This window comes from Myxine glutinosa, chromosome 12 (assembly GCF_964187855.1).
Source record: "Myxine glutinosa chromosome 12, kmMyxGlut1.1, whole genome shotgun sequence".
NCBI classification, from domain to species: domain Eukaryota; kingdom Metazoa; phylum Chordata; class Myxini; order Myxiniformes; family Myxinidae; genus Myxine; species Myxine glutinosa.
The window spans coordinates 21357816-21381546 of NC_136272.1; the positions used below are offsets into that span (position 1 = coordinate 21357816).

Genomic DNA, 23731 nt, shown 5'->3' on the forward strand with positions numbered 1-23731 from the left:
GACCTCAAAAATATATAGGATTTTGTCGGACCACGAACTCTACCGTTTGGTGAAGTTTTGTGAATATTGGTTTAAAATTGTAACCTGTAGGCAAGTATAAGTGAGCGGACAGACAGACAGACAAACAAACACACACACAAACCAAAGTAATCAACATACTTGGCAATTTTTTAATTATTTTTGCCAAGTAATAAACGGACTCTAATGCAATACCCTCTCTCCTCTGGCGAGGTACCCGGGATAAACAAGGTGGACACGACAAGGGATATCAGGAAAGCCTGGGTTATGAAAGGTGGTGGTGGTGGTGGTGGTGGTGGTGGACGACGAGGATTGGGGGGAGGAAGAAGAGGAGAAGAAGCTCTTCTTCAGCCCCTAAAAATGCATATATCCCGTTCTCCTGTTAAACACAGGATTGGGGGCTATCCAAATACAAATAATAACGAGATAACTGTCCTGGAAACCTATGTGTGTTCTCCTGGGTGGGGGGAGGTCACAGTAGTCACAGGTCACACAAGGGAGTCACAGTATATATGACATGCGCAGTAACCCACAATAGATTGACGATGATCTACACATAATTGGGAACATCTTGGATAGGGGGAGTGACTTGGGAATATTCTTGAGGTTTTACACGTCATTGGTTTCAGCTCGGGTTATTAACATATTGAGTGGATTAACCACTCGCAGGTAAGACTCCCACTTCCCGATGATACCTAATGAGGTATGTGGTGTCATCAGTACATGAGAAGAGCCTATATATAGGAAGAGATGAGAAACAAAGTTCCATGGCACAACCAAATCCAGTGAGGAAAGTGACAATTGTGGAGAGCTGGATGCCCATTATTACCTCCGTCGCCGCAGGTGGATGGAGGTTGTGTTTTCAACCCCGTCTGTCTGTTTGTTAAAAGTTGTGGACTGAATCGGATGAAATTTGGTGGATGAGTTGGGTATGCGACAAGAACAAGCAATTGATTTTGGTTCAGGTCAGAATCCAGATCCGGCCTATCAGTGGATACAAAACATAAACAGTTCAGCGTGGCGGAGGTGTGCTCTCGACCGAGTGCTGCAATAGTTGTTAGTATGATGCTTTAGATCGAACTTTGTGATGACTTTCAAATTTCTGATATCCGTTTGTTTATTTCTTTATTTGACATGCGCTTGTTTTCATTATTATTATTATTTCTTGTCACCACAGCTGTGATTTGCCTGTTCAGCGTGCCGGTGATCTACGAGAAATACCAGGTGTGCAAAATGCTATAAATCCCCAACCTTTATTATGGTTTTTTTTCCCCTGAAGTTCAGGAATTTGAGATTAGACTCATTCTTCAACTGTGACGGGGCCGTTTCTGCCCATGGGACCAGACTTTCGCTAGCGACATGTACCGACGGACACATTTACAAAAAAGGACCACGCAGGATCACTGGAGGGGGAGGAGGAGGGAGGGGGGGGGCTGGTGAGGCAGAAGTATGCGGAGGGCATCATTCGGGGGGCGGTTGGTAGTTGATTTAAACACAGCTGGTAGTCTAGCAACGGCGGAAGCCAGGCTTTTTTGATACTTTAGTTGAAGAGGATAGTATGACCTGGGAAATAATTTAAGTATTCATTTGTTTTTGACTTCAGGCATGGACAGCCGGTTCGTGAATGACTTGGGTAAAAAAAAAAAAAACGGCGAATGGCAAACGATGAACCAATAAATTCCACATTCCTGTGCCACCTTCAGTCGAACGTCAGAAATTGACAGCAGGTTCGTGAAGGACTTGGACGAAAAAAAACAAAAACGTACCCAGTCCGAATGTTGCTACATCCAGTCAATGGCGAAACTGCAAATGGGGAATCCGCGAATGTCACGGATGGAAACCCTTACGTCATTTCCTCATTCTGCTTTAAACAAAGTGGTGTGACGTTTGCAACAGTCTCTTGACATTTTTCAGCATCGAATTGCCAATCGTGTCCATATCTGCAGCAGTTAGAGGAGGCTGGTAGAATGGGCCTACAAGTGCACACACTCACCTTTTTAGCTTTCTAGTCTGTGTTCCACAGACAGGAGATTCATCAATGTGTGTGCCGTCCTTCCCCTCCCCTCCCTCCCCCTTGTTCGTTTGATGCGAACACTCCCAGCACGTGTACGATAGATTCCTAATCCCTTTCTTCCGTTTCAGGCTCAAATTGACCAGTATGTCGGGCTCGTGCGGAAGCAGTTTGACGATGTGATGGCGAAGTAAGTGCATCACTTCCTCACCGTGCCACCATTGGTATTTTTGTAAAAAGCAAAACAAATTGTACATGCAATTAAACGTCACATTTCCATGAGGCCTAAGCTCTATGTGGTCCAAGTGGCATTTTGTTCGATAACATCATATCGTACACCCCGTTTGCAGTTGCAGTACATTATATCGGTGTGTGTGCCGTCCCTCGGATGGACATTAAACTGGGCGTCCCGTCTCCCGGCGTTAGTTGGTGGACGTTAAAGATGCCACGGTTTCCTTCGTTGGCAGTCGGTGAGCTATCGCTGGCATTCTGGCCAAATTCAAAATTTACGCTCAACCTACAGGGGACACTGCTTCACCCCCATTCAAATAATGCTACTCATATCCATGAAGAAGAAGAACAAGAAGAACAAGAACACCCTGTAATACAACTTGTAGACAAGAAAAAGAGCAATCAGATTGCAAACCCTCGCCAGGATGTATTTTCAGTGGTTTTTAAGGCTTTAGTGTTAAAACGAATATGGCGGCCGAACCACGTGACCGATGACATCATTATTTTTTTCCTAAATTAATTTATTCCTAGATTATGCTCAAGAAATTTCATCTTGATCGGATGAAGTTTTGTAATTGTCGAATTATGACGTCATCATGGAGGCACCTATGACAACATATTTCATTCCCCATGGAGAGTTCTTTACAATGAGCCATGTCTCAATTTTTTCTATTCAGCGCTTTTGGAGATATGGATGTGCAACGTTTTATGGTTTTTCCAAGATGGCGGCCGAACCACGTGACCTATGACGTCATAATTATCATCAAAAAATTATACAGGTGGAGTTGCACCAATGGTGAAAATTTCCTGTCAATCGGACCAACGTTTGCATAGAAAATCATATTTATTCTGTGCGGACAGACAGAGAGACAGACAAACGGACTCAAATGCAATACCCTCCTCTGGCGAGAGTAATTAGTCATATAAGCATTTTCTGGCACAAATACAGTTGGTGTGGTGGCAGCGTTTTTATGGGGGGGTCAAAACGAGTCCAGGTTTGACCCCCCCAAAATAGGTATTTGCTTCTCACGAACTACACATGCCATTCCGATGAAACTTGACCATAACGTTCCGTTCATCACCAGTGATGTTTGTTCACGCCATAAATAAAAATAATCGGCCCCCAGGGGGTCTACGGGGAGTTGCCCCGTCCAAAGTAGGTATTTGCTCTTTTCTCTCAAACTACACACACGATTTCAATGAAACTTGACGATAACCTTCATCGCCCGTAATGTACCAACGTTTGTTCATGGCATAAAAAAATATCGGGGTTTAAGGGGATATGTGGGGGTCTTGACCCATAAAAATAGGTATTTGCTCTCTTCTCCGAAACTTGATCACAATTTATCACCCGTGTTGTACCCATGTTTGTTCAAGGCGTTAGAAAAATCGGTGTGTAAGGAGATATACAGAGGGGTGGAGGGGTATGCTCCCTAAAAGTTTTTTTGTTTGTTTGTTTAAAGTCTTATAATTACGTTAGTATGATTGTACATGCTGTCCTGTCTCCTAGCAACCATTGAAATTGGTTTAAAATACCTTTAGTCGGTGTAGTATACTGCTTTATTCTACCAGATGAGTGCCCAGGTGTATTGCCCCTATTTTTAAAGCTCTTATGGGGGGGGGGGGGGGAGGGGGGAGGGAGGGAGTACTTTCTTGCATTGTAACACTTTGTAACATACCGTCACCCCTCGTGTGTCCCCAAGGGTGCAGGCAAAGATCCCAGGTGGCAAGCGCAAGGCAGAGTGAAGTCGTTAACGCTCACACCGAACACAGATAGGATACAAAGCACAGCTGCAGTCTCTGAGGAGCAAGATGTCGTCCACCTCTCGCACAAAACAACTTTCTCTTTCATCCTTTTCATCTCCCTCACTATCCATCCTTGGCCTCGATAAGTACTTTCTCACTTATTTCCACATTGTTTAGATCGTCGTCACGATTTCTATTTCTTTGGTACGGAAATATTCTTTTCTTTCTATTCCATCCTTAAACTTTTAAGGTCATCAGGTCAGGACCCTTTGCTTGTGGCATGAAGGTGCACTCCGAGTCACCGCCACTACCGCGTTCTCAATGAACCAAACCTATTTGCAAATTTGCTGTGAGGCCGGATTTTCCTAATTTCTTTTTTTCCTCTTATCATTTTGTTACGCATTCAGCACTCCATCTTTTAAATCTGAACTTCTCTCTCTCTCTCCTCCTTCGTCCCCATCCATAGTGCGCAGTTGTTTGTAGTTTTTGACGAATTGTAGTTCTGTACATGTCACGACCTGTTTTACGTGTGCTTTCGTAGCCTGTAGCCCAAACGCCATTGTGGTTGGCCTCGCTTTTTTGCTGGAAGTTTTAGCGTCCCGCACGGTCGTTCACGTTCAATGTAACAAAACCCTTCCCCTTTCCCGCGGTCTTGGAAGCTAGCCGCAGAGGCTGTGTCACGTGACTTCTCCGCCTCTTGGTGCCGAGTGATTCCACGATTGATGGAGCGTTCGGCAGGACATCTTGCAGCCCCCCCCCCCCCCCCCCCCCCCGCCCTGTGTACAGGGCCGAGCTGCTGCCGTACCAGAAAGTGTGAACGCTTCATCTGGGACCGCACGGTTATTCTCATCCCTGGAACCCGTCCCCAAACCTCATTTCCTTCCCCCAATGTCTCCTCGTTTGCTCCTTCCCGGCAATAAAAGGATAACTCTCCGTTGGGCAGGCAGCAATTATTTGTTGAGAAAAGTGGTGACAAGAGGAGGAATGATGGATGGTTATGCACAATTCCGCTTGCCATAATCTCACAAAAACCTCCCGCCAAAATAAGGTACTTTATTAAGGATAAGCTGAGCAATCTCGATTAGTCGAACCTATTTGACAGTAAATCACAAATATGGGGGTGAAAAAGGCTCATTTGACTACATCGGAAAAGAAAAAGCGTTGGTCACTTTAGAGCAGCCGAAGAGTTTAATGCATTACATTTTATACTCGATCAGGATCGAAAGGATGGGGAATTGACATGGATTAAACCCCCTTGACATACCGAGCTGTCACAACTCCACTTCTCGTAACAGAACGACTGTATATGTCAAACGAGCCAATCATGACGGTCACGTCACGAATGAGGAAAAAGCAAAATCCATTTCTTGTCCGGAAGCACACGATATCCAGTTTGTTACGGATCTTTCTAAAATCACACGAAGATTGCAACTTCGTCCCCACTTCTGCTTTTACCGGTAAGTGTTTTGTTTTTTGTTTTTTAAAGTTTGTGGCGTCAATCTTTAGTGGGCCGTTTGCTCCAAATGCGAATGATCCTGCCTTTCCCGTTTTCAATTGGCCAAGAGGCCGCACTAATCGGAGCGAATGTGTGAGTCCGCATGCAGATCTACTTTTCTATGTCGTTCGCTCATTCTCGGATGTACTTGTGCAACTTGCATGCCTTGATCATTAAATGCTCGAATGGAATTTTTGAAATTGGCCAAATGCTGTTTGATATCAACCGCTGCCCGGAACTGCGTTTGTCGAGCTATGCCTGACATAGCATTTTCATTTAATTTCTGACCGCCTCGTTGCACCACTCGTCGGTGGAAAACGTTTATTTTGTGCAGGAAGCAAAGAGAAAAAGCAAAGTTCTGGAAGCACGTAGCTTATGTTGAGTAAAAAACAAAAACAAACAAACATTTTTCCCAGGAAGTTTAAATTCCCAGCCCTTGTACCAAAATAATCCCGCTTATGTGTTTGCCGCATTGAAGGAGAGTTCCATTTTGCATTCGACGATCAGCTCGTGCAACGTGTGCATCACCGGGTGACACCATCCATGCGTCGTATTCATGATAGTTGAGGCCTATGGAGGGAGACAATCCAGAGGTTAGCCCAAACCATAAATATAAATAAATATCATTCGACGTTTAGCTCTTCCATGAGCCTGGCCATCTGCATCGGCAAACCTCATGAATAATTACACAATTCGGCACATATGTGTACCAAAGCACGCACGCACATTGCGATCCTTCAAAATTAATTTTCCATATATTTTCATGTTTGTTCCAAAAAGTCAAATATGACCAACCTGTTTGAGGTTTTCGTAGGCCGGTTGGAGCTGACCCAGGAAGTGCTGCAATTTTCCCAGCTTCATTAGATGGCAGCCTAAAGCCGGGTGTGGGTTAGTGTAGTACCACCTGCAAAACGACGTGACGGTAAGAGTTTGGCTTGCGTGCTGCAGTTTACTCCCACTTCTGATGCCGACTTGGGTTTTAAGTGGCAAAGTAATCGAGACAAAATTGGCAAAAATAAATGAATTAGAAATAATAAAATTATATAATTAAATAAACAAAAATAATTGGCTCAGTAGAGTGCACACCTCTACCAGGATGAACATTAAGTTTTGTATCCCAGTGATAGGCCGGATCTGGATCTAGACCTGGACCAAAATCTAATCGGCTTCTTCTCGTCACCGACCCAACTCGTCCCCCTATATTTTGTCACAACCCATCCAACTTTTTGAGATATCATGCTAGATTTAGTTTTTGGCCTTATCTGTCAATGGGAAAGAATCGCAAATTCTCATATCCGGATCTTCACCAAAATCGATCAATTTCATTCATCCTTGTCACACACCCAACTTGTACACCAAATTTTGTCCGAGTCCATCCTAACTTTTAGCTCACAGACAGAGACAAACGGGCGAAAACACAAACTACCTCCACCAGCGAAGGTGGATTGAGGAAAGTGAAGGTGCACTCACTGCATTGAGGTGCATTGAGGTGCATTGAGGAAAGGTGCACTCACTTGTACACATGTGCAAGTCTTCGTCCGTAATACTCTGCCTTAGCCCATTTCTTGAGTACGATGCAGGCATCAAAACACGTCTCCACAAACTTCACCTTGTGGGCGTTGCGATCGGGCAACATAACGCCGTGCTCGCCTAAAACGGCCTCGGCGAGTATCAGGGCGCTCTTGTGATCTGATGGCATTATGTAGAAAAGACGCATTCAGCACAGAGCAAGTAGCTCGTCAGAACCGAGGTAATTTCACCATGGAGTGAGAATACATTTTGGTTTTCAATACAGCATTGAAAAAAAAAGAAAGAAAAAAAGATTTGTAACAGATCAACGGTTAACGTGTGTTGGAGGACGACTGATCCACGCCGTGAGATACAAACCCACCATTATCCAGTAAAAATGCCAACACTTCCTTTACCTGCTAAGAGAGACAGGTTTCTATACGTCGCGCTCTCATGGCGAGATGTCGGGTTCTGCTTCCATCCATCCTCTTCTTCTTCCATTTACGTAACGAGAGCTTTGTGCTCCAGTGAAGAGTTAACGTCTGCATCGTCAGCTGCTCCTTAGTTCACATGGTGGTCAACATATTTTGATCAATGTTCTGTCGATGAATTTGCAACACACGTGGTGGTACAGACCGTGCCGCAGCTAGAATGTCCATTTATCACCGTCTTGTCATCCCAAAGCTCGTCGTTTACCCCGAAAAGCTGATACACACCATGAACACACACTGGGATTGCGAGCGAAACGAGGAAGCAACATCATTCTGAGAGGCCTTTCACTTCTTATTGTGTTCATTGAGTTTTTTTTTTTGTATCGCTTCCACAATAACGAACTAACTTTTGTTTTTGACAAAGAACGCTCAAAATAGCATGTGTTCACTTCCCACATACACCAAACAACCGGACACCACTGGGGTCCATGGGCAGGTCTCTGCCACATTTTTTCACGGCAGGTAGGATGGCATAGAGGTACGCACACTCGCCTCTCAGCTGTCTAGCCTGGGTTCGAATCCCGACCAACCTATAAACTGTCATCCGGGCAGGGAAGTCTCAAAGGATTCATCAGTGTGTGTGCCGTCCCACGGATGGACGTCCCGTGTGCCGGTATTAGTTGGTGGACGTTAAAGATGTCTTTCAAGGTGTCTTTCACGAAGAGCAGGTGAGCTCTTATTTGCACCCGGAACAAAATACAAATTCCTGCCCTGACCTACAGGGGGGAACTGCATCAACGGCACAACTGCACCCCCAAGAAATGGTGCGAGCCACAGCCATTTGCTGCGTACAAAATAGGAAAAAGGAAAATTTACATGAAATTTTCTTTCATAATGCACAGTACGTAAATTGAATTACTATTAATTATTTAGATTTATCGTCTGTTTTTTTTTTGTTTTTCGACAAAAAACACGTTTTTCGACGTTTTTCGACATTTATCGTCTGTTTTGTTTGACACCGACAGCGTCGTGCTGAGGCCGGTTATTTCATACCATTATTCGTGATCTTACACCACATGATGCTCTTTTAATGAAAATGTAATAATTTTACCAAAGTTTAAATAACTCGTATCCTACGCTGGGAGACTCAGCGGCCTATCCTTGCCAAAGCTTTGCTGCACTTGACTTTGCGACGTTTCATCATCGTTTTGCACAAACAATTGATTCAAAACATTCAATTGTGAAATAAATGTTAGCTCTTTCACGAGCCTCGATTCAGTATACAAAAAAAAAAAAAAATTCATATTATAATGAATTGATTGTTTGTAATTGTGATTACTCAAGGTGAGTTGGGAGACGGTTCTTGTCGGGACAGAACAATGAAAAATTGTGTTTTTGTGTGGCTTGTTTACATGTGTGGAAGGATGGTAGATACAGTGGGAATGTTTCCGTTCCAATAAAACGGGCTGAGGGGGCAGTTCGTCGAATCAAAACAATCGTTACGAGTAGGTTGAAAACAATATAGCATTAGCAGCGATCTGACAACAATGTGCGTTCAAATTAGTCTTTCTGCCAAAAAAGGATAACCTTTGGAGGGATTATCCTCCAGATTATCCTCCGAGTGATTAATCGGCACGACAGGGGCTCAAACTCAAGACCCTAAGATCTTAATCCAGGCATGTTAAGCCAACACCGGGCTTGAGATTTATGTGCTATGTCACGATGTAAGGATAACATTGGTGGAATGAGACCGCTCGTAGCGTAAATTAAAGACACATCAGTGCGCTTGCTGTTCACAAAATCAGTGCAAAAAGAAGAGACAGAATATGCAATGACACTTTGGAACAAAAAAAACGTATAGAGGACGATAACTAACGCAAGTAATTACTTATGTACAGCACAAAGATTGACACCGATTTTAAATAAAGAGAAAATGTGGTTTCACCTCTTGCGTGCATCATTCGGTGCATGGAAGGAATGTTCATTTTTAAATCGTGGACATTCATTACACCATCCTCTCTCATATCTTGGTCCTGCAGTACAACAGCAGTACATTTTACTATGAGCAGATTCAAAATGTTCTCAAAGGCTATGTCCATATAATCATACTTTTCCACCACTCCACCCTCCCTCCCTCATCTGAACATAAATATATGGCTTCGAACATGTACAGGAAGCATCAGGTCACGCGCACACACACTCGTGTACTCGCAGGGAATACTTTCCTGGAGAATGCCGCAAATGTCGAATCTACGAATGTGGAGGCATTGTTTGAATGGGGGTAAAAAAAAAAAAAAAACGACCAAAAGTCTAACATCGGCCTAGCTGGGCTTGTTTGATACTTTAGTTGAAGGGGATAGTTTGACCTGGGTGGAGATACCAGTTAGCAAATAATATAAGTATTAATTTGAAGTACTTTAAGCTGTTTGTCACCATGGAAGTGAAGATATTACATTGAGACACTGGTTTATTCTTTACGTTTCGTGTCAACAATGAAACAACCATACACCGCTTCAATCCAGTAACTTTGCAGTCACGACAAAGCGATTGCAGTGTTATGATTATATTTACTATATTATTATTATTAACATTATTATTATTATTACGAAAACGATACTACTGCATCAAGAAACCTGGAGTAGTCCGAAGCGGCCTGAAGGTGAGGCATGAAGCCTAAGGCCTATACAAACTGTGTCATTGTAAGATCAGTAACGCCGATGCTTTTGATATTTGATGATCATTTTAACAATCGGTTTGTTTGTGTTTCACACTGAATGAAAAACGTAAAGGTAGAGCATGGCGATTGTGATATATGACAGGTTCAACGATATGTTCGGCATAGAAATAAAAATGGCATTGTGTGGAGTCAGCCGTCGTATGCCGCAATGACATCAGACGTAATCACATCACCCCTGTCATGTGATGAGATCCTCAGCTCTGATTGGTGTGTTTGTGAGGGACACACATACAAACACTGTTCCAGATGGCTTTGCCAGATGCCAAATGATGATGCCAAAGCCAGATGCCTTTACTACACCTAAAAAAAAAAAAAAAAAAAAAAAAATATATATATATATATATACAGTATATATATATATATATATATATATATATATATATATATTGTTACGGTTTTTAGAACCTTCACTTGTAAATAATAATAAGCCTTGTAAATATCCCCCTTTGTAAAGGTTGCACCCTAGTTAGGCCATGTACAACACGTAGGACACCGTAGAAACCTCTCTAGTTATTTCATTAGTCTATGTTTCAGTTAAGGATCTGTTCCCAATAGTTTGAATCTGCGTTGTATTAATTAAATAAGGACAGGCTCCACAGCTCCCTCAACATCAGTACGATTGGTTTTCTAACATGTGCGACGCCATTACGCACGCGGTCGTCTTGGAGAAGAAGGGGGAGGAGTCAGCCAAGCGCCAGGAACAAGGCGTGGCTCTGTCAACGCCTCATCAAGGGGCGGGACCGGTGAGCCCTGGCGACCAACCAAGGCCGAGGCGAGCTCACCGGTGGGCGTTTCCAAAAGGCAGGCGGTTTGATACACGGACGGCCAATATAAGCACCGCCGGGGACTACTTCGAGAGATGAGCCCGGGAGAGAGGAGTGGAGCTAAAAAGGGGAGAGAAGGCGTGCACAAGAGAGTTGTGGAGAAGGCCCTGGTTGTGTTCATGAACTTGTTGGAGGCGCGCGCCGTGAAAGAAGGGTTGGAGAGGGTTCGCTAGCACGACCATCCAGCTATTACGTACGAGAAGGATCCCAGCTTTCCCCCGCTGTATATAATTGTCCGGTCGCGTTAAACGACACGCGGAGCTGGTTGCCGGGTTTCGCCTCTAACCCGGAGCGTGGACCGGAGCGCGAGGTTGGAGCCGGACCTCGACGCCTACCATCTGCCTGGACCCTTCTCGTCGTTCCCACCATCCCTGCCATTCCATCCTTTCGTGTAAGTGTGTTTGTTCTGTCCTGGGCATGTTAAGTAAGACTGTTTAAGCTTGCCCTGTGTCCTTTTATTTCCTCTCTTGTATATTGTTGCCCTTTCGCTTCCTCTTTAATCATTACTGTATAAATAAACCATATTTGTTCTTTCCTTACCCCTTGGTTTCTTCTCATCCGATCGCTTTTGTCCTGTCCCCAATTGATATACGTGGCACGATTTGGCCAACACTCAGGATCGGGTTAGTTTATTGCTAATGGGCCGAGTCGCAGCTCGCTTCGCTCGGCGTATCCATTAACGCTGCGGCCCGGGTGGAAGTTATCTCCTCGCTTACGGTCGGTACTAGTAAGCAGGTATTTGGGACTGCATTGACCAATGACCCTGGCTACTACCGACCGGAAGTGACGTCATAATTTCCAGGAACGGAGGATCGGCCAGTGTAAAAGACAAGGGGATTAACCCCCCTTTGGTAAGGGGAGCGCCGACCTCCGGATCCGCAACAATATAAATATAGTTCTTTTTTTTACGACCTGGTCGAGGCTCGTGGAAGAGCTATGACACAAAAAAAAAATCAGGACAACATAAAAGGGAACAACAGGAGAAAGGGGAAATGCTGAGAGTAGGGTGGAGGGAGAAAATAGATGGAAACAGCGAAACAAGGGATACAGGTAACGATATGGGGTAAGGGAGAACGCAAAGGGTGGACAACATGGATACATAAGTAAAATGTTTGCAAGATGTGGGGGTGGTTTAACAGGTGTATAAAATATGATTTTAGATGGGTGATGACTTGGGGTGGTGGTGAAAAGCTGTGTTGACCTGGAGGGAAGAAGTATCCCTGTGGTAAAACCTTATAGAATCGAAAACCAGTTGGCTAATTTACATACGTGCTCTGTATTTTATGCACTCCTAAACAGCTGGACTAAATAAGTCGAAAAGTGTTGTTTCTTCGCGAAGGACGCCATGAGGTATTTAACGTACACCAACTAATAGTGGGGGGGCCAATGTAGCAGATTGAAATGCCCGGTGAAATTGCTTGTTAATTTTTGGACACTGGTTGGGCTGTCTTTAGGGATGATATAAGTTCTAGAAAAAATATGTCTCCAATTGTTTCAAGTTCTTTATGGCGGCCATTTTGGATTTTCAAAATGGCGGATGTCGAAAACGTAAAATTCCATTATCTTGGCTTCTAAATGACCTAGAGTTTCGATTCTGGTGTCCAGTTGTACATTTTTGGGGATAGAGAATTGAATGAAACCTTCTTTAATAACCTACAAGGGATAAAAATAGGTTTTTATGGCACAGCCGAACCAGTGTCCAAAATCTAACTTAATGCACATCTATCTTAATTGTTATTTGTTATTTGTATGTTCCAGATTCGTGACCCTGAGCTATGATGGAGCCAAAAAGCAAGAAAACCAAGAAAGAAACTGATTTCACACTTTGCATTCAGTGCCAGGATCCCCAAGGTGCACTAGTGACTGAGCCAGCACTGGGCTCATATGCAAAGTTTCTCCAGTTCATCCAGGAGAGGGCACGATATGGTGATGCCGACTTCAAACAGATCAGCGAACGATTAAGCTGTTTCACTGCCACTGACTTGAGGAACAATAAAGCAAAGTGGCACCGGGCATGTTATGGATCTACATGCAACACTGCTCACCTGGAGCGTGCTAGAGTTCGCCACCAGAAAGCCTGCGAACATGGCGACACCCAGCATCTTCATAAGAGGTGTGGACGTCCTTCTTCTGCACCTGCCGCTGCAAGTACCTCAGGTTCTACGCAAGACGAGACTCTTCGCTTCACACGTTCATCATCAACTCCATTCAACAGAGACCTTTGTTTCTTCTGTCAAGAGGTCACTAAGGAAAGTGTACATGTTGTATGCACGTTCAACGCAGGTAAACAGCTGAAGAAAGCTGTTGAAGAAGGCAGCAACCACAAGTGGAAAGTTCAGCTGAGTGCTGCCATCAGTGCACATGATGCTCATGCGATCGACGTCAAGTATCATCTCCCATGCTGGGTGCAGAATGTCCAACGTGCTCCCAAGAGTGGGACATCAAGTGATGACAAAGAACACATACTGCAAGAAACTAATGTTATCAAAATAGCCGCAGACATTGAGTTTGTCAGCCTTGTTCGCTCTCTACTCCAAGCTGGTGAAATTCTCAACATGTCTGACCTGAAGTCGGTTTACTCCAGGATTCTTGACAATAATGGTGTGCACAATGTCCCATCACCTACTACCCAAGGCATGAAGGAGAAAATCAACTCTCACATTGATGACGTTCACTTCATGAAACCAAAACGTCGAAACGAGTCAGACTGTGTATTCTCCACTGCCGTGCGTGATGCAGCTGTCGAAGATGCAATGACGAAGACAAATGAAAAAAACATCGAACAACTGTTTGAGAGTGCCTCTGTTCTCCGCAGTGCCATTGCTTGTCAGAACAAGAACCCATGGCAATTTGAAGGAGAAATGAACACTGATGATGCTGAAAAGCATGTACCCAAAGTACTCTATGCTTTCCTCCGCTGGCTACTGGAAGGACCAGCCACGAGCATTGAGCCAGAGACTATGCGCTCAGCCACTATTCATCGAGATGTTATAACCATCAGTCAGAACATCATGTACGGCTACAAGTCAAAACGCCAAGTCACGTACAAGCCCAAAGAGCCAGATGCACCATTCCGCCATCGCTTAGAATGGCCACAGCAGCTTGCCGTTGCCATTGTAGTCCATCAGTCCACCAGAAACAAGAAGCTTCTGGATTTCCTGCATGGGTTCGGTCTGTCTGTTGATTATAGTCGGATCTTGCGGTTGGAGACACAGCTGGCCAACTCAGTCATAGAGTCTACGACAGAACAGGGTGTATACTTTCCAAGAACCATGCGCATAGGGACGTTTGTCTTCTTTGCAGTGGACAACAGTGACTTCAATGAAGACACACCTGATGGGAAGCGGACACTCCATGCTACAGCCTGGGCACTCTACCAACGACGGGAACATGCACCCTCCACAGATGAACATAGAACACTGACACTACATGACCGAAAGGCCAGACACCGCTCACTCAAGGTTCTGACTGCTCCAGACTTTGTTCCTTGCCAAGCACCAAACAAACAATCTGCCACAGGTACCACGTATAGCTTCAAGACACGGTCAAACCCAGATGTCACCAAGCCGTACTCTGCGACGGACACAGTGTGGCTACTTTCACGCACAATCATGCGAACAGCTGAAGCTGAGGACGTACAAGACATCATCCCACCAGATGACCAGCTGCAAGCTGCAGAACCCCAGCATGCTGACCCTGTTGGGTCACTCGTCCACGATCCAAAACAACCACCTGGCAGTAGGATCAAGCATCACGATATCCCAACTTGGACAGCCTACAACTCACTGCTCTCCTCTTCGAAGCCTCTGACAGAGGTCAACGCCCTGCCATTGGTAGCAGCACCAGCCCATGAATGGCAAACACTGATAACAGTCTTGAAACAGACACAGCAAATCAACTGCATGGTCATGGGTCCCGATAGGAAGACAGTGATCACCTTAGACATGGCCCTGTATGAGCGAGCCAAACAGCTGGAGATGACCAGAGATGACTGCAAAGGCAAGTGGGTACTGCGACTAGGGGAGATGCACACTGTGATGGCTGCACTGAGGGCTGCTGGGAATGCCATAGAGGACAGTGGTCTTGACGAGGCTTGGTCTGAGGCTGATATCTATGGCCCAACAACGACCAGACAAATACTGGAAGCCAAGCACATGAAGAGGGCTTTGGAGGCCCACATCACCACTGTCCAAGCCCTCTTCGACCTCTATGTGGACGAATTCTTCCAAGAGCATCCCCATCTGAGGGGCCCATGTACCCAGTCAGCACAACAGGTTGCCCAGAGCTGTCATCTACACAACCGAGAGGAGATGACAAGCGCGCAGAACAACATGCTAGCTGTCCTCGAGTCAAACGAAGTCCTGGAGGCCATGGCAAAGTTTGATGAGAGGAAAGAAGCCAAGAGTCCACTGTTCAAGTTTGTGCGACGCTACATGCGGATGATAATGCTGATATACACATTCATCCGTGCCACCCGTGATGGACAATTTGAGCTTCACCTGTCTTCACTGGATGAGATGTGCATATACTTCTTTGCACATGACAAACAGAAATATGCCAGGCTGACTCCCCGGTACCTTGCAGAGATGAAGGCCCTGAAGATGACAGATCCAGGGATCTACCAAGAGTTCATGGATGGGAACTTCAGTGTCCATAAGAATGAAATCCCCTTCTGTGCTGTAGGTGTGGACCATGCACTGGAGCACATCAACAGGATCATGAAGGTGACAGGGGGTATTGTGGGCATTACCCAGAATGCCAGTGCCCGCGAAAGGTTCTTTCTGACAGCACCAGAGCTGAGTAGGCTTGCTGAAGAAGCCCGTCAGATGGCTGGCTCACAATCAGCTACACGCAAGGAGCACCACGACCTATCAACCACAGTCTGGGCTCGGCAGGAAGACAGCATTCGTCGACTGAAGAATGTGATCAGAGAGTCCATGAATCCCATGACGCATGAGGGTGAAGACCTGACGACTATCATCACCAAGGTGGTGATGCCAGCTGAAGTACAGAAGGATGTCTGCAACCAAGATGAGATTGGTCAGAAAGCGTATAACACGTTTGTTGCAGAGCGCATCAACACAAATGAAATCAACCTTTGGGCCAGAATGGGAAAGGTCAAACTGAAGATGTGGAAGAGTGCCAGGAAAGCTGTGAAGCACAAACTGGCAGACAAGGTTGTAGAGCTGAAAGACGACAGGTCACTGTTTGCGCGCATGCTGATCGTGGCCCGCTCACGACCAGAGATCAACTTGAAGGATGCCATAGGTCAATATGAATTCACCGCGCTTCCACGAACCCTCTTTGCAATGGCTGGGACACTACTACCATGCACAGACAAAAGCAAGCTCATGGGCATCCTAGAAGATCTACCCAAGAAGTCAACTGGCACTGGTCAGCAGCCAGACGACGACAATCCTGAACATACTCCACCCCCTCCCAAGAAGGTGACTGTCATAGACGGCATGGCATTAGTGCAAGCAATGGGTAAGCCACAATGGGTCAAAACATGTGCCCAGTGGGCTGGCCATTTCAATGCAACACTGGACTGCAAGACCAACGGGTATGATGAAGTCCACCTCGTGTTTGACCGATATGATCTGCCAAATTCACTGAAAGAGGCCACACGGGAGAGGCGCCAAGGTGGCAAGCCGCCCACTGCTTACCACGTTCAAGACAGCACCCCGATTGGGAAACTGACAGCAAAACAGTTCCTGTCGCACACCAACACCAAAGATGAGCTAACTGTCTATCTGGCAAAGAAAGCTCTGTGTCACTTTGAGGGGACCACCAAGGTCTTCATCGTCACTTCAAGGCAGGATGTCTTCTCCAACTGCATGGATGTACAGCATCTCCGTAGCTCCCAGGAGGAGGCCGATACGAGGATCTTTCTTCACAGTCTAGATGCCGTCCGAAGAGGTGCAACACAGCTGTACATTCAGTCACCTGATACTGATGTATTCATCCTAGCACTCCACCGGTACCATGAACTATGCAAAGACACATACTTCATCACGGGTGTGGGGAACAAGAAGAGGCAAATCTCACTGGAACCAATAGTACATGAACTTGGTGTCAGGAAGGCTGCAGCCCTACCAGGATTCCATGCATTCACGGGAGCAGACCAGACTGGTCGGTTTGCCGGCAAGGGAAAGCTCACATGTTGGCAAGCCCTCAATAGGTGCTCTGTTGAGGTGGTATCTGCGTTTCATGACCTTGGGGCCTCTGAGGAGCTGAGAGCTGACACAGAAAGTGACATTGAGGCATTTGTATGCCAGCTGTATGAGCCTCGTACTACAGTTGTGGATGTGGGCAAGCTGAGGTGGAGACTGTTTACCAAGAAACAGCTAGAGGCACAGAAGCTGCCACCAACACGGGGAGCTTTACATGAAGCCATTGCTCGTGCACATTTCCAGGCCATGGTGTGGCATCAGGCTGATGTACCGGACCCCCAGCTTCCACAACCAACAGAACATGGATGGAGAGCAGAAGGAGATCAGCTGGTGCCCATCACAACCAAGGACCCTCCAGCCCCAGCTGCCATCACACATCTAATCAAATGTAACTGCAAGAAGACCCAATGCATGTCTCACTGCTCATGCAGGTCTCAGCATCTCAACTGTTCTGAGATGTGTATGTGTGGGGCAGATGAAGAGGTGTGTGGTAACACGGGTCAGGAGCGCCCCATGGGAATCGATAACACTGATGATGAGGAGGATGGAGATCCTTCAATGTAACAATGAACACTGCCAACTAAAAATATTGCACAAAGACATTATAAGTGTACATTTGAACACTAAAGTCCAGCCTTTATGTGATTTAGAAGTGAAAATGATGGAAAAAAATATATATATGTGTTGGCATAAGTGCGTGAAAATCCAAGATGGCTGCCATAAGAACCCTTTTGATCATATGTAGGTGTATAAATGTGTGTTTATTGGATTAAGTATCCGCAAATATGTACATTTGGACACCAAAATTAACACTCTAGGTCATTTAGAAGCCAAGATAATGACAATTTCGGTTTTCAACAAACGCCATTTTGATAATCCAAAATGGCCGCTATAAAGAACTTGAAAAAAATGGAGACATATTTTTTCTACAACTTCTATCATCCCTAAAGACAACCCAACCAGTGTCCACAAATTAACATTTGAATTCAACGGGAAAACATTGGCCCCCCCACTATAACGCAGGTAGATTGGATGTCCAGTTGAATCTCCATTCGAGGAATTCAAATCTGCCACGATAGCCATGTAAGCTTAATATTGAACATCACCACATTTTCATTTAAATATGAAATCACATGGCTGAGTTTCGGGGAAAGAAACCCATGTCTGATTATTCTCAGTGGAAATGACGGGTAAAATAACGACGAGACTAATTTTGTTTTGATGCGGGACATCAAAAGCTCATCTACGCAGAGCATTGCAATCAATTGTGAATCAAGGTGTGCCAACTCACCGCAACGCTTTTGGTGCAGAGCCTGCACTCGCAGGTAAAGTGGTACTGGTGCATCAGTCGACTTTGCCTGTCGCAGCTCCCTGCCAAGGTGTCGATGTAGCTTATAAGGAGCTGCGTGGAAAAGTGGAAAATGAAGGGAGACACATCAACTCTTAACATTTAATCAGGAACGATGATGGAGGAGGACACAACACTTTTTACGTTGACGAATGTACCTCTTCTCCTTGCTGTACATCTTTCACTGTCCGCAAAAGGAGCTTTATTCCATCAAACACCGTCACACAATTGGGCTCACAGCTGTGATTCAGCAACGACAGGCTGCCAATCGGAAAAGGGGTCATGATCACGTGACTGTCAAGCACTGGGCTTCCAGAGGGCACCAAAGCACTTTAGTCCAAAGTGAAAGAACTGCTTCTCCACAGATTAAGATAGATTAGGCAATCAGTAATTAGGTTATTTGTACACAAAGTCGAGGCTCGTGGAAGAGCTAGCTAGTCATGTTTACCTTGTTACACTGCCATTCAAAATGGCCCACAAACATCATACGTATTGAATTTTTTGTTCTAATAAAAAAAAAAGGTGACTGGAAATGAAAGCGTGGGGAGGAGGGAAGGAGGACAAATTTACCCGTGCAAAGCGTGCTTTAACCTCAGTACTGCCCCGATAAAAAAATAAATTTTAATACCCTCTGCCACCACCAGTTGGCGCTACACGGTACACATTTACATAGAGAATTTATAACCCCTCCCACCCCCCATGTGAGGCCATGACCACATATTCTATGTTATCTCACACACAAGGTTGTGTTTGTACCCCAAATTTGGCGTTTTCCAACTTAAAATATGCGGCCGCACATAAGGAACAAAGCTACAGAAAGAGAGAGAGAGAGAGATATGTAGAAACCTCTCAGGAAGTTTTGATAAATGGAACCTCTCCAATATTACAAATTACGTGCAATATACCATGCTGTTTAAATTCTCAAGGATTTTTACCAAATAGTGAAATCTGAACACCTTTGCTTGTCTTTTCTCTTTGCATAAAGGCCCTACTTCAAGGGTTACTCGCCCCAGGTGCATCTTGTGCTTTCTCTTCTCACCTGGGGTAAATTCCAACTCCTATGTCCTCCAGGTCATTATTGGTGATTGTAAAGCTGTTGCAGTGAATCTGCCACAACATACATGCATCCCTCAATACCGAAGGCCCCAAAATGGTTTTGTGAGACATTGTGCCATTTTTACGAAGAATTGCATCGATTTTTCGATCAATTCTCCTTCTCTCCATACCTTGCCAAAAAGCTGCATGATCGTGAGTCCCATGGGAAGGCTTGGACAGGACTTTGCTTCCCCTCGAAGGAATGCTTGAAGGAGTGCAGCATTTCTGTTGAATGCTTCAATCATCCTTTTATTGGCCTTCGCGGCATCTAGGTGACAAAGTGTTCCCAGATCCCATCACTTACCTCATCTCCATTCACAAAGCGAGCAATATGGTACGCACGCACGGCATGAGAAAAGTTGAGTAAACAACCATCGTCGGATCAAACTAATCATGCAACTTTGATAAACGCGCACGGCAACTGTGCCGAGGAATTTGAGGGAAGCATGACGATCAGTTACAGATCACCGTCTTATCGATTGTGGGATGTCGGGATGCGTAGCGGTACGCACACTTGTCTCTGAACTCCAAATTCCAAATCGACAAACTCCAAATTCCTGCCCTAACCTACAAAGGGATACTGCATCCGTGGCACAGCTCCTCCCCTGCAGGAACTATTGCGAACCCGCTGCCATGCGCTGCATACAAATGTTGACGACGTATCGATCGTCCGATTTAAAGAAGGAAAAGAAATGCTCACGGGACGTCAACTCGAGCATCGAGTACAGCTCTTCTGATGCATCTCGTTTTCCTTTGAGCTTTTCCTGCGACAAAGGCATAGAGTGTTCATCATATCCCATCCTAATATGGAATAACAAAATCCCGTTGTAACTCAATGTTCAGTATGTTACATTTACTCCCACCGCTTGGTACGTCGGGAATAATCAGAATGCGACGCTCACCAGCTTCAAGATGACGTTGGCTGTCAAACGCACCGCATCTTCAGGAAACGTGGCAGAAACACGAAGGAGGGGACATTCCCTCTTGTGATTTGCCCAATGGGAACGCTGCAGGAACATGGAGAGGGTCGTGTCTTGTGGGAAGGTATCTCGGCTCCATCGACGGCATGAAAACACAATTCACTGATACGTGATACTATCTAGGTCTAAAAAAACCAAAAGTGGACACCGATCAATGGACAACCGGTTAAACGGAGGGAGGCATACCTGGCATGAGCTGTCACAGTAGAAAGCGCATTTGCACTTGGAACAGCGCAATAATCCCTTATCTTTCCTGCATAACGACAAATGACAACATTGAGAGGTTGAGCAGATAAGACAATGAGACAAGAGTCGGTTGTTTAATGGTAGAAGCATCCGCTCAGAGTCTGGGAGGTCGGTGGTTCGAGCCTGGGCCGAGCCACACCAAAGATTTTAAAAACAGTACGTGCTACTTCCTTGGCTGACATACTGCATTTCAAAGGACAGAGCATGGGTTTGCACAACCGTAGGTTGGCAACCATTGCAGAGGATCGATGGGTCTAATGCGACTTTGGCAAGATATCAGAGTGCTCCGATTAAACCCAAATCTGTCACGTTTACTTGTTTAGTCTCATTTGCATTTCACTATTTCGCTATTTTGCTCCGCTGAGTGGTAAGGTGGTGTATTCGTTGCCTTAGGACAACTTGAGGGCAGGATGCCTCTCGTGAGTGCATCATGGCTCCGCTGTGAGCTAACCATCAATATATACATACAATCCACACGATGTACAGTGCATGCGATTCGTCTATTAAATACGCCACCGGAATTTTCTTTTGTGGAAACCAGTTATTTGTATACATCGTCGAGGCTCATGGAAGAGCTAGCTAGTACTAGTACACTGAACGCAGCAGGCCAAAAGGAACAGCAGGGAGAGAGGGTGGAAACAGCAAAAGTAAGAGGGAGTCGGACAAACAATGGGTGTAGGAAGGAATGTGGAGCAGGGGAGGATGCATGGGGTGAACAAGATGGGTATAGAAGGGAAAACCTGGAATTTTGGATGGAGGGGGGATTGGGGTGGGGAGGGGGAGGTTAACAGGGATAGAAAAGATCATCGTTTTGGATTGGTGATGATGTGAGATCGTGGTGAACAGCAGTCTTGAAGACCTGGTGGGAAGATTTGAAGATTATGTGGAAATTAGTTCGACAGGCGGGAAAAAAGAGGAACAAATGAGTGGAGGTGAGCAGCGATCCTGGATTTAGGTAGTTTCACCAGAAGGGGGCTGATGGTGGACCGTGTGTGCCCTTCAGAAACCTGGGAGAGAGGGGGGGGGGGGGGACAGGGGAGAAGTGTCTTTGATGTGAAAGTGATAGGCCCATAGAGTCAGCTTCATCACGAGAGATTCCAATGATGTTGATTGTTGAAGACCTTGGTTTTTACGGCATCGGGCCGAGCAGGAAGAAGCAGGAGCGCCAGCCCATAGCAGAGAGCAGTACTCCATCAAGCCGAGGATGAAGGCCTTGTAGCTGGAAAGGAGTTCAGTTGTGCTCAGGGAGACTTTGTACGACGACAGACGATACTCAGTCGGCGGCTGGCTTTGAAGGCCAACTTTGAAATGTGGTTTGCCGAAGAGAGCCCATGGCTGTACCGATAGGGAGACCCATGAGTTTGAATGACTGAACTTACTCAAGAGGATTGTTAAGAACGTACACATGAGGGTTTGCCAGACGGTCTTTTCGTAGAGAGATCGTGAGTGTAACTAAGACATGGTGTGTGCTCCATTATAAATCAGCTAGCTGGTGCTCAAGCCAGCCGTTCCTCATCAACGTCTCGTTAGAGTGCTTAAGCCACTTGGTAAGCGCTCTCCAAGCCGATTAGTGATGGAACACACAAACACATTACTGAGTACAAAAAAAACTGTCACATGACATGTATTTTTTTTCTTCTTCTTTTCCGCTTCTTCTTCTTCCGTGTTGCTCTTCCATCATACTTGACGATTCTTGCAGAAACGACGATATTTTGTAACCGCATTATAACAGATTTTATTGAACATGCTTTTGATTACCTTCATATATTTTCATTATGAATTGATAAACCAACATTTTCTTGCACACAGACGAACGAATAAAATCGCGTCCGGTGACGTAATAGTAATAATAAAAATGTACCGTACGCATACACCGCACATTGGTGGCTTTAATGGGTTATCTGACGTCACAGCTCCGTTTCTGTGCGGTTCCTTCATGCTGACGTTCGGGTTATAGATCACGTCACGTAAAAATAAATACGTCACCAAAGAAAACGTTTCGGCGCTTTAAACCGACAAATAAATGCAAAATGGCGAAAGTGCAACGCAGCACACAATGTTGACCGAATAAAATCATTTTAATCCATGAATGGAAACCGAGCATCCTGACCTGATGAGACACGAGTCACACACGGAGCTCTTGTTCGCCTGGTTCTTCACGTAGGCGAACGGCTCCGCGCAGTAGAGACCCTGTCCGGGGCTACGCGCGCAATTCGCTCGGAGGCCGAGGCCTTTACCCGGGGACTTGAAACGGCTCAGCTGGACGTCGTCCATCGATTCGGGCTCACGCTCTCCTGTCGTTTCTACAGGGGACTTTCCGAGCCTCACTTCTTCCTTATTCGTTCAAAATACAAAATTCCTTCCCTTCGTTCATTCCTCCCACCACTCGCCCTCCAGAACTTCCCAGGATTTTCCTCGCCTCACTTCTTCCCTATTCGTTCAAAATACAAAATTCCTTCTCTTCATTCGTTCACCCCTATGCTCCTCCGACAAGGACTTTCCCTGTCGCTCTTCTTCTTTATTCCTCCAAAATATAATTTATTCCCTTCTCATCATTCATCCTTATCCCCAACCTTATTGTTAACCACGGATCCAGAAAGTGCTTTTCAATCCAACATCGTCTAAAGCTTGTGAAAATTCTCGTTTGTGTTTAAAGCTGAACGAGTCGAGATAAACGATGAAAGATTGAATAAACATGAAGGAATATCGGATGGGAAGGGCTAATCGTGCGGTGCACGAATGACAAACATTTGTTTTAGTTGGAAAAACCAGGAAAGAGCGTGTTGTGGAACAAGCTCGTTGTGGAACAAGCTCGGGGCTTTGACTTCTTGTCGGATTTTAAGAGCGATATTTATTTATTTTAAAAAAATAAAAAAAAAGGCTAAAA

At 45.3% G+C, this 23731-nt stretch overlaps 2 protein-coding genes across 9 annotated transcripts in view; one reads left to right on the top strand and one right to left on the bottom strand.

The window, feature by feature from the left end:
- The window catches only part of LOC137416763 (reticulon-1-A), a 77099-nt gene extending 72160 nt beyond the window's left edge, over positions 1 to 4939 (top strand). For all 8 annotated transcript variants that reach the window (XM_068102382.2, XM_068102379.2, XM_068102378.2 and 5 more), the window contains 3 exons: positions 1196 to 1242; positions 2161 to 2219; positions 3964 to 4939. In XM_068102382.2, coding sequence (XP_067958483.2) covers positions 1196 to 1242; positions 2161 to 2219; positions 3964 to 4006 — 149 coding nt within the window. In that variant the 3' untranslated portion in view covers positions 4007 to 4939. The remainder of the gene's footprint in view (positions 1 to 1195; positions 1243 to 2160; positions 2220 to 3963) is intronic.
- A 232-nt stretch (positions 4940 to 5171) lies between these two features.
- Positions 5172 to 23353, bottom strand: SMYD3 (SET and MYND domain containing 3). Its single transcript, XM_068100684.2, has 12 exons — positions 22955 to 23353; positions 20785 to 20851; positions 20521 to 20625; positions 20319 to 20382; positions 19750 to 19886; positions 19563 to 19630; positions 18682 to 18784; positions 18467 to 18577; positions 9387 to 9474; positions 7016 to 7190; positions 6297 to 6405; positions 5172 to 6071 (listed from the first exon to the last, which is right to left on the bottom strand). Exons 1-12 carry the CDS (start codon positions 23116 to 23118, stop codon positions 5958 to 5960), a joined length of 1305 nt encoding a protein of 434 aa, XP_067956785.1. The 5' UTR covers positions 23119 to 23353; the 3' UTR covers positions 5172 to 5957.
- Between the last annotated feature and the right edge of the window lie 378 nt (positions 23354 to 23731).